Here is a 14269-nt window from a genome sequence, read left to right on the forward strand (position 1 = left end):
CCCGCCCCGCCCGCTGCTCTTTGGGCGCTGATTGGTTTGCGTTCCGCAGGCCCCGCCACGGCCGCTCGCTGATTGGGCGGGGCGGGCGGTGCTCGCCGGTCATTGGCGCAGGCGGGGCGGCCCCGCCCCTTCCGCGCTGCTGCCCGGCGTAGGCGCGGTGCGGAGCCGCAGCTGCCTGCCCGCCTTCACCCATGGCCGACATGAAGCTCTTCGGTGCCCAGCAGCCGCAGCAGACGCCGTCCGGGAACGGGATGCCCGACGGTGCCGCTGAGGATCCCGCCGCCGCTTTCCTGGCGCAGCAGGAGAGCGAGATCGCGGGCATCGAGAACGACGAGGGCTACGGCATCCTGGAGAACGGCGAGGTGCCCGAGGCGCTGCAGGGTCCCGAGGGCCTCGGCTCGGGTACGCCCTGCGTGGGCGGCGGCTGGGGCTGGGGGGTGAGGGGTCCCGGGTCCCCTTGACCCTCGGGGCGGCGCGGCCGGGCGGGGCGGTGCCGGCGGGACCCTCGCCCCGGCGCTGATCTCGGGAAATCCAGAAGCCTGTCTGAAGGAAGCCTTCTGAAAGCTGAATAAATCCGCCTCTTGAGTTTCTGTCTTCAGCGGGGTGATCTTAGTCTTAAAGCTTAAGAGCAATTAAGCTAATGTTTAATTTTGCTAAACCTTTAGCCTTTGTTCCTTGGTAACCTTTGTACTTAATGTGGCAAACGCGACACTGCAGGACCCGCGTTTGGAGAAGGGTGGGAACTGTGTGTTGAGGAGTATGGGTTACAGTCTCATGGTGGCTAAAGTAGCCCAAAATAAGCACTTCTCCTTATGAAAGGTTTTAACTGAAGCCTGAGTGGAAAGGGGTTGATGTTGCAACACTCTCAGAAGACTTTTCTTCTACTTGTCACCAGAGCCACAGGGACATATTTGCTCTCATGTGACATCCGTTTGTCTCTGCAGTAGGATGCCACTCTCCTTCAGACTAAGTTGAATAACTGCTCTCCAGTTCACTGTCGGAATATGTTTAGAATTAAGTCTTCATTTTGCAACCTGATTTCAGAAATGACTGGCGTATCTTATGTATGAGGGGGCAGGTTTGTAGTGTCTCAGTGGATAAAGCTCATCTAGATAAACTGGGTAATGGAGACCTTCCAGTGCTTATTTAGAGGTAGCACTGCCCTTAACATCAGCTCACTCATAAGGTCCAAAACATATGAATTACATACTCCTGAAAAAAAGGTATTTACTGGGGACTTTTTTGCCCAGCACAAGAACTTGAGGATAATTGTTATCAGAACACCATCCTGTTTTGGTATGATACATAATTTGACTTCCGTATTCTATGTATAGTGCAGAAACAGACACAATGGTCACTTCCCTTCTTACTTTCAGAAGGCTTAGACAGATATCGTGCCTTACATGGGCTTTATGTTCCAAACAGACTCTGGAACATTAAAGTGGCTGTTAGAAAACTAATTTAGTTGAAAAATAAATCTATCATTTACCTTTCCCACAATGGAATGTACTAGAACAACTAGAAGAGTATGTTCTCTACATACATGTAGTGATGACTATTGCAATGTGTTTTCTTGTCAAAAAGTTGATTTGTTCAATGCTTCTAGATTGGTTTGATATTTAAAAGTAGTTCTTAAACTGCCTTTCAAGTGCTTTTTCTCAAGTCATGTAAGTTGACTTGTCATGAAGTGCAAAAGGGTTATTGGAGAACTTTAGGAAGAAGTTAATAAAATAATAAATATGATAATACAATCCGAGGATTTGGGAACTTTAAGCAGGAACGGTATGTCATTTTGCTTTCTTTTATGCCCTGGGATTGCATTTATGCTCTGTTAAATAGGTGTGGTAGATGATGCTTGTGGACTTTTAGTGATCCTGTTTTTTAACAAAAAAACCAAAACATAACAAAAATTTTTCTTTGTTGACTGTCAGAGCCCATACTCACTCTCTCCATGTTAAAAAGCACAGACTTCAGCCATGCAAAATGTACTGGTTCAGGCATGGTGACAAATTATCTAATGACTTCTGTTCCATTTATGTTAGACATTTCTTAACATCTGATCAGTACCTTAATAAATATCAGACAGTTGTAGTCTCTGGCATATTAGCTCATTAAACTCTTCTGTAATTGAATAGGTGAATGCAAATTTCTTCTTGAAACAATGCAAGTTCTTACGTAAATCCTTAAGCATCATGACCAGGGATTTGTGGATTTACTTTTTTTAACTGTAACCTTTTTTGAACTCCTTATTTACAGGTCTGTTGGATAAGTTCTTTCTAAATACTGGACCAAAAATAATGACTTGGGCAGCTCCCAACTGAAGTTTGAACATATTAAGTTCAGATATAGTGACAAAGAGTCATCAGCTTTTTGAAATACACTTTTAAGAATCATAGTGTTTCATCAACAGTCTTTCAATTTCAGTCTCTTGGTAAATGATTAGACAAATACATGTACAGAAGTGAGCATCATGAATTGAAAATATTAGTATTGGGAATTCTGTTAATTGTCGTAATAGTGGATACTGGGTGAGTATGGGGGAATGGCAGAATGTTGCCAGGCTTGTGCATCTCACACAGCATAATTTCATGTTGCCATGATCAGGGTTGCAATACTGATCCAGGCCTGATCCAGTAGGCCATTCATTATGTAAATAGCTATGCCATTCAAGCTGCCTCAGCTTGCAAAAACCTAATCTTATTTCCATTAGAAGGTGAATAATCCCTGCTTCAGAAGGCAGAGAGTACTGTATAAATCAAGTAATACAATGCTGTTGCCTAGGTATGGGTAATGTGATGTCTTACGACATTTCTTTTTCAGTGATGAATCAATGTCCATGGATTTGCAGTGAGATTCTGACAATAGGATATCTTGAGGTTGTATTGGTTCACTTACTGTGTTCTCTGGGCAAGAAAGTGTTCAGGGGGAAATGTGTGGTTTCTAGATCCTGTATGCCAATACAAATCATGGCAGTTTGTCAAGTAGCTTCTTATGGGGCATTTCATTCAAAGACAAGCCGTTATGTATGTTAACAAGCGTGCAGATACACAAGTTTAATGCAGGCTGACTAGTCTCACACATTGCTTTCACATCTTCACACTCTGTAAGTTTTATATGAACTTGACTGAATTATGTTTATCTTAAAAAGGCGTTCATGAGCCTTTAGCAATTAAGAAAATGTATTGTGTCTGGTGGTTTGTCTAGGTATTTCATTTAATAGCCTTTCAGGAACTGAGTATCAATTAGCTTCAAAACTGTTTAGGAAAGAATTGATTCCTCCTGTCTCTGTAGTTAGCATCAGAGACAGAAAGAGTTCTTGTCTGTGACAATTGATTTTTTCTTAATTGTTTGAACAGCCATTGATCTGGGTTTTGCTATGCAATCAGCATCTGGGACTTCAGAGCCCCATGAGACAGCACTGAGAAAAGTATAGGAGCTGTTACAACACAGTGTTATTGCAGGTGTGTTTTTATTCTAGCCTATTGATTATATTGAAAATGGGGGAACTAATGGGTTTTGATAGGACAGCAGATTAAACTAAAACACTGGAAAGAAGTACTCTTCCTGAGCTGCTTGCCTTTATTTTACACACAGGCACGAGAATGATTTATGGCTAGTAAAATGACTTCTTCTCTAGGTTCTTGAATAACTATGTAAACAAAAGTTTTGTAAAAGATTCTTTCTTGTCATGTTATGGGTTAGAGGTAGGTAAAAGGAAAATATGACTGTGCCTAAAAGAAAAAGGATGGTAAACTAGGCCTTGAGTGGTGAAGTTACTTTAACTTATGTCAGAATATTTGAAAATTTATGTTCTTCTGTTGCTTTAACTAGAGCTGTTAGCTCATTGAATGTAGCAGTACTTAGAATACTTAATTGTTTAAAAGAGATGCTGAAGGTAATTCATAAAAATACTTCTACTTTAAAAGAGTATAAGAAAAATGTTTCAGTGTACTGCAAACCCCTGCCTCTGACGTTTCAGATAACAGTCCTCTTTTGCATTGAGAATAAGACTTTAGAGAGGCTGGTAAACCAGGCTAAGCTAACTTCCTTTTAGGCCAGGTGGTACTGAGTGGTAATAATGACAGAAGCAGACTTCAGAATAGTTGATCATCATTGTGATAAACCTCTGAGGCCATATATTCACTTCTAGGAAGTGACAAAATTGGTTTTGTATTTATCTTCAAACTAACCCACCTTTTCTTTTGTAAGCTGTAGTAAATGTGGAGGGCATTGATGCTAGCTTTCTATTTCTGGCCTGCTTGGGGGTTGTATCTCCTGTGAATGCAAGGCAGTTGATATGACTTGTCCTCTCTAGACTCTTCCAGACTCTAAAAAGTATCTGTGTTGCTGTATGAATGTTCATTATTACCATATTGTCAGCAGGTGTTGCAGAACTGTAGATGTTTATGTGTGTTCATTGCAACAGTGTCCTTAAAAATAAGAGTTTATCTTAAGTTCAAAAGCAAACAACAAGGAGTATGGATCATTGCTAACTGAGATGGTTCTAAATATGTGGATTTTAACTTCAGGAGATACAATACTGTGATAGACTTGGATGGGCTCTGAAGCCTATAGAGGGGTCTCATTGTTCATGGCTGCTGAAAATGTGATGGCACTATCAGTATGTAGGCTTTTTCTGTGGGAAGCTTATGAAATTGCATGTTTCTGTGAACAGAAAAACCTGATGCACAACTAGCATTGATTACTGATATGAAGGCTGACAGATAATTTTTCTATACTTCATACTTAATTAATTATACAAGCATGAAGACTGGAGAGCTGAAATGAAGGAATGTTTGACTATTGGTGTTGTTCCAGTTAGCACACTTGTATTAGCATATGACAGCATGCTGGTACAGTTCTGTTTCCTCTTCTGCTTGTGATAAGCTCAGTCAGCATGCTGACTCTGCAGCTTAATTGCAAGTTCTAGGGAGCTCAGAACAGATGGGAAATTTGTTCTAATCCTGCTAATGCTTCTAACCCGTGTGCCCTCTGGAAACACTTAGTTCAGTGCCTGTTAGTATCTGTTTCTTTGCACAACAGAAATGGCCCTTAGACAAACCTATGTGTTTCATCTCAGGCACAGCCTTAAACAATGATTTTGTTCCTTTTACCTGCCAGCCTGAGTAGTGAAGGCTGTAATGAATGTGTTTTGGTGTGACAAGAAAAACATATTATCACTGTTCTTGGAAGCATCCTCAAGATTTATGAGCCCTCTCGCCCAGTGGGTGACTTTAGTCTTTGTAAAGGCCTCCTGTACCTTGCAGAGGAGTAGGAATCTGACAAAGTAGCAACAGTCTCTCAGTTATGGGAGTCTAGTTATAAAATACCAGTTTCTCATAACTGAAAAGCTATTTTTTCTTAATTTGAGTCTTCCCATGCAAAAGTTAGTAACTATGTTCTTGGGGACTACTATCCTCCAACTTAACTATTGTTCTTCTGAACTGATGAATTTACAGCACTCTGCATAACACAGTTAATGATTGCTCTTCAGGGCTCAGAAATAAAGACTTAAAATACTTGCCTGATCAGTTCACTGATAAAGGAGTTTGAAGAACTTCCTGTGTGCCATTCACTAGAGCTATGGAACTGGTGCATACCTTAGCCACAAACAAGAGGATACCGCAGAGTAACTTGCTTATTTTTGGGCCAGTCAGATATCTGTTTTTAAGAAGGTGGTGCAAAATAACTTTTTGATAAGATTTTTCTGCTTACTGTTTGGTACAGTCACTACTTTCACTGAGCGGTGTATTATGGCAGAAACACTTTTGTGTGATAGATTTATCCATGGTGGTATGAGTAACATGACTACTTGGTATAGCATGCAGACAGATGTTACATGGCACTGCTCCAGAGAGATGCCTTGCTGAGATTTAGCAAAAAAATCCTGTCCTGAAAATCTTGGTTTATTTTGTATAGTCCAGAGATATAAATAGTTTCAAAACCTTAAGAGTTTGACTCACAACTGGTATTTGTTCCCTATGGCTGTATTGCCACTGTCACTTCAGAGACAATAATGCTGCAACTGAAGTAGGAGCTCTCAAGCATGTCATGACAGATGGTAGCAGAAATGTGACTTTGCTAGGAATGTTAGCTCTGTCTTTGAGCTAATTAGGAGATAACAGCATTAGGATAAGAATTACCAGTTGTTGGCTGCAGCATTGTTAGTTTTCCAGGTGGACACTAAAAAACTGGTAGTCATCCCTCTTAACTTCAGAACAGTTGTATAGTAATCAGCTTCTAAGAGAGGGAGGACAAAGTTGGAGTAGTTTTAGGACACAGTCTGTTGCAGCTTCTCAGCAGTATCAGCTCTGCTTTTTATGTTGTTAGAAGCAGGATCTCATGATGAAGAAATGACCTTCTATTTCTTGTTCTGCAGAATGGTGGCTCACTTGGTTTTTCATGCCTGTCCAGAAAAGTGCAGGGACAAGGAAGTGTCCCTGCAGGGTATCAAGTAACATTCACAACTCCCACATTTTACCTCCTCTAGTAAAGCTTTCCATATAAGTTACAGAAATCAATAAATCTGGCTGTTCTATCTTTCTCAAATGACTAAACAAGTCACCTCTTTACAGATGCTGTTGATGGAGTGATTAACGGGGATGTCTATCAGGTAAGATAGAATGATTCTGTACTTAGAATGTGCTGTTCTACTCTGACAACTTAACCTTAATATAGACTAATACTTCCTATTTCTTGTCTTTAAAGTAATTTTATCTCGTATCTGAGGATGGTCTTCTATACTGGTAGCTAATCTCATGGAGTTGTCAGTCTTCTTAATTATGCCAATCCTCTGAACTTAGAGGCCACTTATAGCAGCAGTTCATTTTGAAGTGTGGCTTAACAGTACATAAGTACGGTTAAGCAGACTATTAGGCTCTGTGATACAACTTTACTTTGACTTGCACTGGCTGCTAAGCTGAAAGTGTGCTCTGATGACCTAGTTTAAAGAAGAGTTTTCAGATTTGCTTGCTCTTTAAAGATAATTCATGCATCCTGGTTTTCTTATCAAAAGAGTCTTACAAGGAATGGACTGAAAACATACATTTCTTAGTGACATGAAGTTGCATGATATTAAGCTGATGGCTAAAAAGCTCAATTGCAGTATGAAAGCATGTTAGACAGCCATGGTAATGACAAAAGGAGAAGATACCGGCTTTATTGGTGTCAGGGAGGAATGAGGCATACTAAGGCAATCACTTTGTTGTAACTGAATTTCACACCAGTTTGTCCATGGCATGATCATTGTCTGGTGTCACAGTTGGCTTGTTAGCCTGATTAAATGAGTGCTTGGGAGGGAAGCAACATGTGAGCGATGTACTTCTCCTTTGAGTTTTAAGTGACTGCTGAGTTTGTGGAGACACAAATGGTTTTCACTACTGCTGACATTCTCATATCCTCAGCATTACTGTGAGATTGATGGGACAACCTGTATTTTACAGGCCCTTTGCACTTCCTTGTGCAAAAGAAGGTAGATTTCCCTCTTTAGATACCTTGATTTTGTGTTTGGAATTCTAAGAGATCAGTTGCTTTCGTTGACAGAGCTTCCTCTTAATCAGAAAGAAGAGACTAAATGGGCTATACATAACTTAGGTTTTAGCTACCTGTAACTAGGTGGCCCTGCATCTGGCCAGTTTATTTTGATTTGGATGAAATGTGAAGCCTGATGGTGTTGCACCAGCCTAGCCTCTTCTCTTTGCATTATTCCTTCATTGAGGGCTGCAGGAGGTCCAGAGAGGGGCAAGGTACAGGCAAATCTGTGGTCAGCTGCAGTCGACCTGGTACTCTTAGAAGTGGTATTTCTTAACTCTGTTAGGGGTAGGATGAAGCAATAGAAGTTGTTAAACTTAGAGTATCTTCTGTAGCAAATACCACAATATTCATTAGCTTTGTAAATCTGGTGTATTAATGTTAGCCCTATTCATTTCAAGTCTTTGAGATGTTACATTGTGAAAAGGATGCTAGTACTCTCACTGTTCTGATGATTAAATATTGAAATGCCTCTTGTGTTATAAGCGGCATACAGCAATCCAAATTTTGTAATGTGGTATGGCAGTGTCTCTTGAAGTAGACAAATAAGCTGCAAAGAATGTTTTGTACTACTGTGCACAAAGCCATAAAGAAAATTACTTTCACAGCAAATATTTAAGGTGAGATGAACTCAGAGAATATCTGGCCTGCAGCTGTGTAGCGAGGTGCTAGGCATTGTCTTCTGTGTTCTGCAGCCTTAGTGCTCTAGCACGAAGTTTTTGTGGCACTTGTATTTCCAGTTGTCTTGAATTTTTGTTTGATCCCTGATTTCTGGAGGAAGCCCTGTGTTAATTTCCTTTGATTCTGCTGTAATTTGTAGTAAGATGTTTTTAATGGTAGAAATGTGTTATAAGATCAAATGAATGTGTTATTGGCTCAGTTCAAATAGAGTCTAATTTTATATAGCTGGCAGGCAGTTATCTGAAATCACTTGTTATGCACAAATAACTTTACTATTCCTTTTCTCCAAGGAGAGTAATGGTCCCACAGACTGCTATGCTGCCATCTCCCAGGTAGATCGACTGCAGTCAGAACCGGAAAGTATTCTTAAGTGGAGAGAGGAGCAAAAGGAGCGCCTGGAGCAACTTGGTAAGCATGGTATTTGTTGAGTAACCTAATGTCAGCTTCTCTCAGGCTGAGAGAGGTCGGGGTGTTCTACCTGGAGAAGAGAATTCTCTGGGGTAACCTTAGAGCTGCCTTTCAGTACCTAAAGGGGATCTACAGAAGAACTGGAGAGGGAATTTTTACAAGGGTGTGTAGTTTACAAGGGGTAATGGCTTTAAAAAGAAAGAGGGTAGATTTGGATTAGTCATTGGGAAAAAATTCTTTATGGTGAGGTTGATGAGGCACTGGCACAGGCTGCCCAGAGCAGCTGTGGATTCTCCATCCCAGGCTGAATGGGGTTTTTGAGCAGTCTGGTCTAATGAAAGGTGTCTCTGCCCACAGCAGAGGAGGTGGAACTAGGTGATTAAAGGCCTCTTCCAACTCAAGCAGTTCTATGATTCTTAGGCAGTAGAATTCTGAACCATGACACTGCCTCTCCAGAGTCTTAAAACACTTCCTGTGTTCAAGGAGCAAGCCTGGATAAGTCTTCTAGTAAGCAGACTTAAGACTGGTGTGGGAGTCAGCAAGCAAATGGCTCTCTGAACCTTTACTTGCAGATGAGCTGACAGAAAATGAAAAGCTTTTGTAAGCTTTGATGATAATAAATACTGCAGGCATTAGTTGTTTATTTCAAAGGATAAAGATTTTTCTTTTTGTAATTGCTGAGGCCATCTGTTGTCACATGAATCTTAATCTAATAACTAAATTAAGAAAGTAATGTATTATTAACTAAACTAAATACAGCTATCAAATGCAGTGATACCTACCCATAGACAGTGTCTAAGGGACTACAAACTGGTGTGCCTCCAACTTACATGGTGGAGGAGCCTTTGCTTGAAATTGTTAGGACAGAACCTTCTGTAAAACGTAATTATGTATAGAGTTGACCGTTTTACTCCTCTTTTGTACTAGTTACAGCAGATGAGGTTGTCCTGAACTGTAGGCTGTGTGTAAAAGTATGCGGAGTGCCAGTTCCTTGATTTTGTCTAAGCAGAGAGGCTTTACTAAGCTTTGTTCTAGCACTGGCACAGCAAGGTGACTATTTTTGGTTTGAGCAGTTTGCAGACCAACAGATTTACTGAATCTGAACTACTCTGCAAAATATCTATCCTAAACTGAAGTGGACTGTCCCAGTTATGCAGCACAGGAATCCTTTGAATGTCTGTAGTATTTAGAGTTCTTATAGTGTAAATCAGGAAATCTCCTAACCCTTACCTGAGTTGGTGAAGCAACTGCCTGCACTAGAGTGCACCCTGAACTATCAGTTGAAATGTTTGCAAGATGCATTTGAATACAAACATGACTGACAAAGCAATTCTTAAATCTTCAGATGCAAACTCACGGAAGCAGGAAGCAGAATGGAAAGAGAAAGCAATAAAAGAGTTGGAAGAGTGGTATGCAAGGCAAGATGAAAAGCTTGAGAAAACAAAAGCCAGTAACAGGTAAAGTTTTTCCAGCCATCAGGAGAATTATGAAAAGAATTGGGAAGGGAGGTTAGAGTACTTCTTCTATGTCCTAGAGGCAATAGCCCTTCAGATCATTAAAGTACACACTCCTGCTACCTACTTTTTTTTCTTAGATAATCTAGATTAAATATCCAGGAAGCATTAAGATGATGATCAAATATTACTGAAGATTCTTTAGGACATGAAGCTTGAACATGGCCCAAAAGTATTTTACTCTACCTGCTTGTTGTCATGCTCCCAGCTGCACAGGCCTTCAATGTCTGCAGTTACCTACCCTGAGACTAGCATTCTTACTTGCTTTAGAACATATGGAAGTGGCATTCTAGTTAATCTTTGCTACAGGTCATTTCATTAAATATCTTAAAATCTTTTGCTGATCTTTTTGGAAGCAGTTCAGAAATAACGTGACTTAGTTCTGCTAGTGAAAAACTAAATGCTGACTGTCTCTGTGGTGGTTTGAATTGTTTAATTATGGGTCTTGTGGTAGAAAGTGATTACTTGGTTGCTGGAATAGTAAGCTCTGACACTTTCTTAGAAGTTCCCTGTGGAATTTTACTTCAAGCTAGATGAAGGTAAAAGTGATAGAACTGACTTACTGCTTCTTAAATCTCTACTTCATTCTGTGCAGGTAATCAAGACTGCTTTATATTTTGGGAACTCATAGGGTTCAAGATGAACTGCTGCTTTGTTAATTTTGTTGTTGTTTTTTTGTTAGTTTGTTTTTTTGAAATACTGCCTTTCTTATCAAAATGGCCATCAGGTTTGTCTTTTTAAAATAAAATCCTAGGTAGACTACTCTTCTTTCTAAAGGAAGAAAGCAGGCCTATACTTTCTTCAGAATTATGGATTTGCCACTTCCATTCACTGAGGAATTCACTACCTTTTGGTTGAGTCAAGAAAGGGAAACAGGATTAGTACTGTCCTAGTTGGTGACTAGAATTCATGATACCCTCATAGCTTTATTATGGCCAGTGTTTGAGTGCAGGATATGGAGTCTGGAGCAAGGCTCATTAAATAGGTGTTGCACAGAAGTGTTTGGCATTCTCATCACCCTGGAGAGATCTCTTGCCTGGTGGTAGGTTCTGTCCTCTGGGAGTAGTCTAATGCTAACATTGGGGCTCTAGTCCTCAACTAGCTGATCCAAACTTCTAGGATGTAGCAGAATTTCTGTGTTGCCCCTTTGACCAACGGCTTGATTGATCCATTCCATGTGGTAACTGCTTTCCTGTTACAGTAAGTCTAGGTGATGCAAGGTTAATGTGCTTGTTAAAACTGCCTCCAGCTGTGTTCTGTACTTCTCATCCTTATCTCTTTTCTCCTGCCTGCTTGCCTGCCTGTTGGACTACTTGCTATCTAGGGTGGCAGATGAAGCTTTCTACAAACAACCCTTCGCTGACGTGATTGGTTATGTGTATGTTGCTTAACTACTAATTCCATTTGCTAGTCAACACAATAATAAGTAGGATTAGAAATAGTGCTGAATGTCTGAAGGTGCCTTCTGAATATTTACTTTTTGGATCACTTCTGGTCTGCAGTATTAAGTGCAGTTTTCCTGTATGCACTGCACAAATCCTAGCACTTTCAGATTAAGTCATGTAGTGTACATAGCACTGGAATTATGGTAATGACTTCAGTACTCTTTAGACCGAAGGGTTTACAGTTGTTTCCAGGCCAGTGAACATTGCTTAGCAAGATGCTTTGCTGGGGGTGTGGGTTAGTGCCTGCAGTTTCACATGGGTGCTGTATTTAGTCCTTCCATAGAGAAGCAGTGTTTTAACTCTCTAATAGGTAGTGACAACCTGCTTTGCCTACATATCAGAAAAATATTCAAGTAATGCTTGCACATAAAGGTTCACAAGCCAAGGAAGGTAGAAAGGCATTGCCTGACATGAATCAGGGTAGAAAATGTGCATGCATGTAGAAATAGGAGGCTGTTAGAGAACAGATGGAAAGTACAAGAAGGTGGCATTGGGGGAAATCAATGTAAACTGCTGGGAAGACATTAGGAGCAGTGTAGATGTTTTACCAGGCTAATAGGTCAGTGACAACAGAGCTGTGACTTTCAAGCCCCAGTGAGTATGCTAGTTTCTGAGGGGTAGAAGGATTGCAATGTTCATTGGTTTGTTCACGTATTTTAATTTCTTCCCTTAATTTGTAGACATGAATTGAAAGATGGACATGTCACAGATTCTAAGGTGGCACCTTTAGAAGGTGTACTGGTGAGCCGTGTTGTGGCTTTGAATGCATTAATATTGAAGGTTTGGTGTGAACTTCACAGCTAACTGTAGGGGGATTTAAACCAAGACGTGTGAAATGATGGATTTACAGGTGGTGTTTAACTTTTCTGAAATCTCCTGGAGTTGGTTTTGTTAGATTTTTTCAATAAAATCCTTATTGTTATATGTCCAATGCAAATGTGCAGTGTAAGTGCTGCGTAATAAAACTGGCTGCCTGTTTCCTGAATGTAGGCTAAGCTACTAGTGCATGTTCAGCCAGCTAATCATCTGCATTAAACTCATTCTCATTTTCTATATCTGACTTAAACTTTCTCTCCTTGTTTCTTTTCTTCTCTTCACCTTTAAGCACAAACATAAATCATCCTTGCTACAGCCTAGAACAGTTAAGTAAAAAAATCTTCACTGCCCCTTAAAAGTGTCATGTCACATAAAGTAGCAGTGTTATAGTGATCCTTGTCTTCAGTGGTGTCTGTAACCTTATCATCCCTGTGAATAGTGCTGAACCCTCATGAGAGAGTCATTTTCACTGCTTTCTCTGTACTGCTTGTTGGCATAGATGGATTTGGTTTGATCTCTTGATGCTTACTGCTTCTGCACTCAAGCAGCTACCAGGGCCCCACAGTTCATGTAAACTAGATGCTGGAGTGTTATCCCTGCATTGAAGCAATACTATTGGCAGCATAGACAAGCCAAAATAATACAGGTGGGAAGCCGCTGGCACTATCCAGTATATAATGTACAAAGCCTTCTTAGAGTATCCTTAGGGTGAGAGCAGGGGAAATAAGTTTGTTCTGTGAGGGAACCTCAAACAAGTCATCTCCTCTGCCAAGATATGCTGTAGTCTATTGCACTCACAAGCATGGGATTCCTTACTTAAATTCCTTATGATTCATGCTGCTTCACTACAGCATTGGGAATCATCAGCAGATAGTTTTATGATGGCCTGTAGGCCTTGGGGCTGATTTAAATCCTCAAATGGAATCTGTTTAAGACACGCTTGCAGGCAGTTGTAAATTTCCAGTTGGCAAATGTCCAGTACAGGCCATCAAGTGGCAGAGGCTTACATAGCTAAGACCTGGGCATTTTTCCATAAATAAAATGCCTACATAGAAGTACCTTACTTCCTGGAAGCTTGTGTGATGACTCCTTAGGCAAAGACTCAATAAGTATTCTTAAAACCAAACACCTGTATTCCAACATTTTACACAATCCTCTGCAATCCTCTGCACTGCTTGTGCATAGCATACTACTGCAATCTTCTTTCATCTCCAGGACTGGGGCAGTGGGAGCTTATGTGGCCATAATGTCCACAAGCAGCTGTCAGGTCATGTTTCTTAAAAAACATGCTGAAAGAAACTGCATCCTGTAAGAGGGAAGGAGTACCTTATATGCTGGGCATTAACACAAGGTGCATTGCATTGCTTTTAGGGCAGCTGAAGAAGCCTTTGTGAATGATGCTGAAGAAGTTTTTCCGGGCACTGAGTGGGAACGTGTGGCTCAGCTCTGTGACTTTAATCTCAAGTCTAGTAAGCAGGCAAAAGATGTGTCCCGCATGCGTTCAGTCCTCATCTCACTCAAGCAGGCTCCACTGGTTCGCTGAAGCAAAGCTTGATGGAGACACTACAAATGCAATATCTTAACCTTACTCAGAGAAGCTATGTTTGCAGTAATTTGATTAATTGTTTCAATGTGTATTTTTGGACCACATCATGATGTATGTAGAGTTGATCATTGTTTGATTGCATGTTCTTCCTGATGTTTCCTTTCTGTGTTTGAAATGGGAGAACCTCCAAAACTGCACTCTATGTGCTTTCTGCACCGAGGTGTCACTTCCTACATTACTGATATTAAAGATCTGTTAAACAGCCAAATGTGTTGACTTTGGATGAATTGAGAAGGTCTCCTCCTTCCTTTTGACAGAGAATGTTTGAA

The 14269-nt window shown here is 40.7% G+C and overlaps 1 protein-coding gene and 1 long non-coding RNA gene across 4 annotated transcripts; both read left to right on the top strand.

The window, feature by feature from the left end:
- The first annotated feature begins 127 nt into the window (after positions 1–127).
- CLTA (clathrin light chain A) lies at positions 128–14208 on the top strand. Of its 3 annotated transcripts, XM_068176106.1 has the most exons (7): positions 128–402; positions 6576–6613; positions 8502–8619; positions 9965–10076; positions 11458–11511; positions 12684–12719; positions 13766–14208. In XM_068176106.1, the coding sequence occupies exons 1-7, from the start codon at positions 192–194 to the stop codon at positions 13935–13937; spliced, it is 741 nt and encodes a 246-aa protein (XP_068032207.1). In that variant the 5' UTR covers positions 128–191; the 3' UTR covers positions 13938–14208. The 3 variants fall into 3 exon arrangements, with proteins under 3 accessions (XP_068032207.1, XP_068032208.1, XP_068032209.1); XM_068176107.1 differs by lacking the exon at positions 12684–12719; XM_068176108.1 differs by lacking the exons at positions 11458–11511; positions 12684–12719 and having other exon boundaries at positions 130–402.
- LOC137464659 (uncharacterized) lies at positions 410–5674 on the top strand. Its single transcript, XR_010994338.1, has 2 exons — positions 410–2781; positions 3357–5674. It is a non-coding gene; the product is annotated as an uncharacterized lncRNA (long non-coding RNA).
- Positions 14209–14269: the final 61 nt, after the last annotated feature.

The sequence above is a fragment of the Anomalospiza imberbis genome, chromosome Z (genome assembly GCF_031753505.1).
Source record: "Anomalospiza imberbis isolate Cuckoo-Finch-1a 21T00152 chromosome Z, ASM3175350v1, whole genome shotgun sequence".
Lineage (NCBI taxonomy): Eukaryota > Metazoa > Chordata > Aves > Passeriformes > Viduidae > Anomalospiza > Anomalospiza imberbis.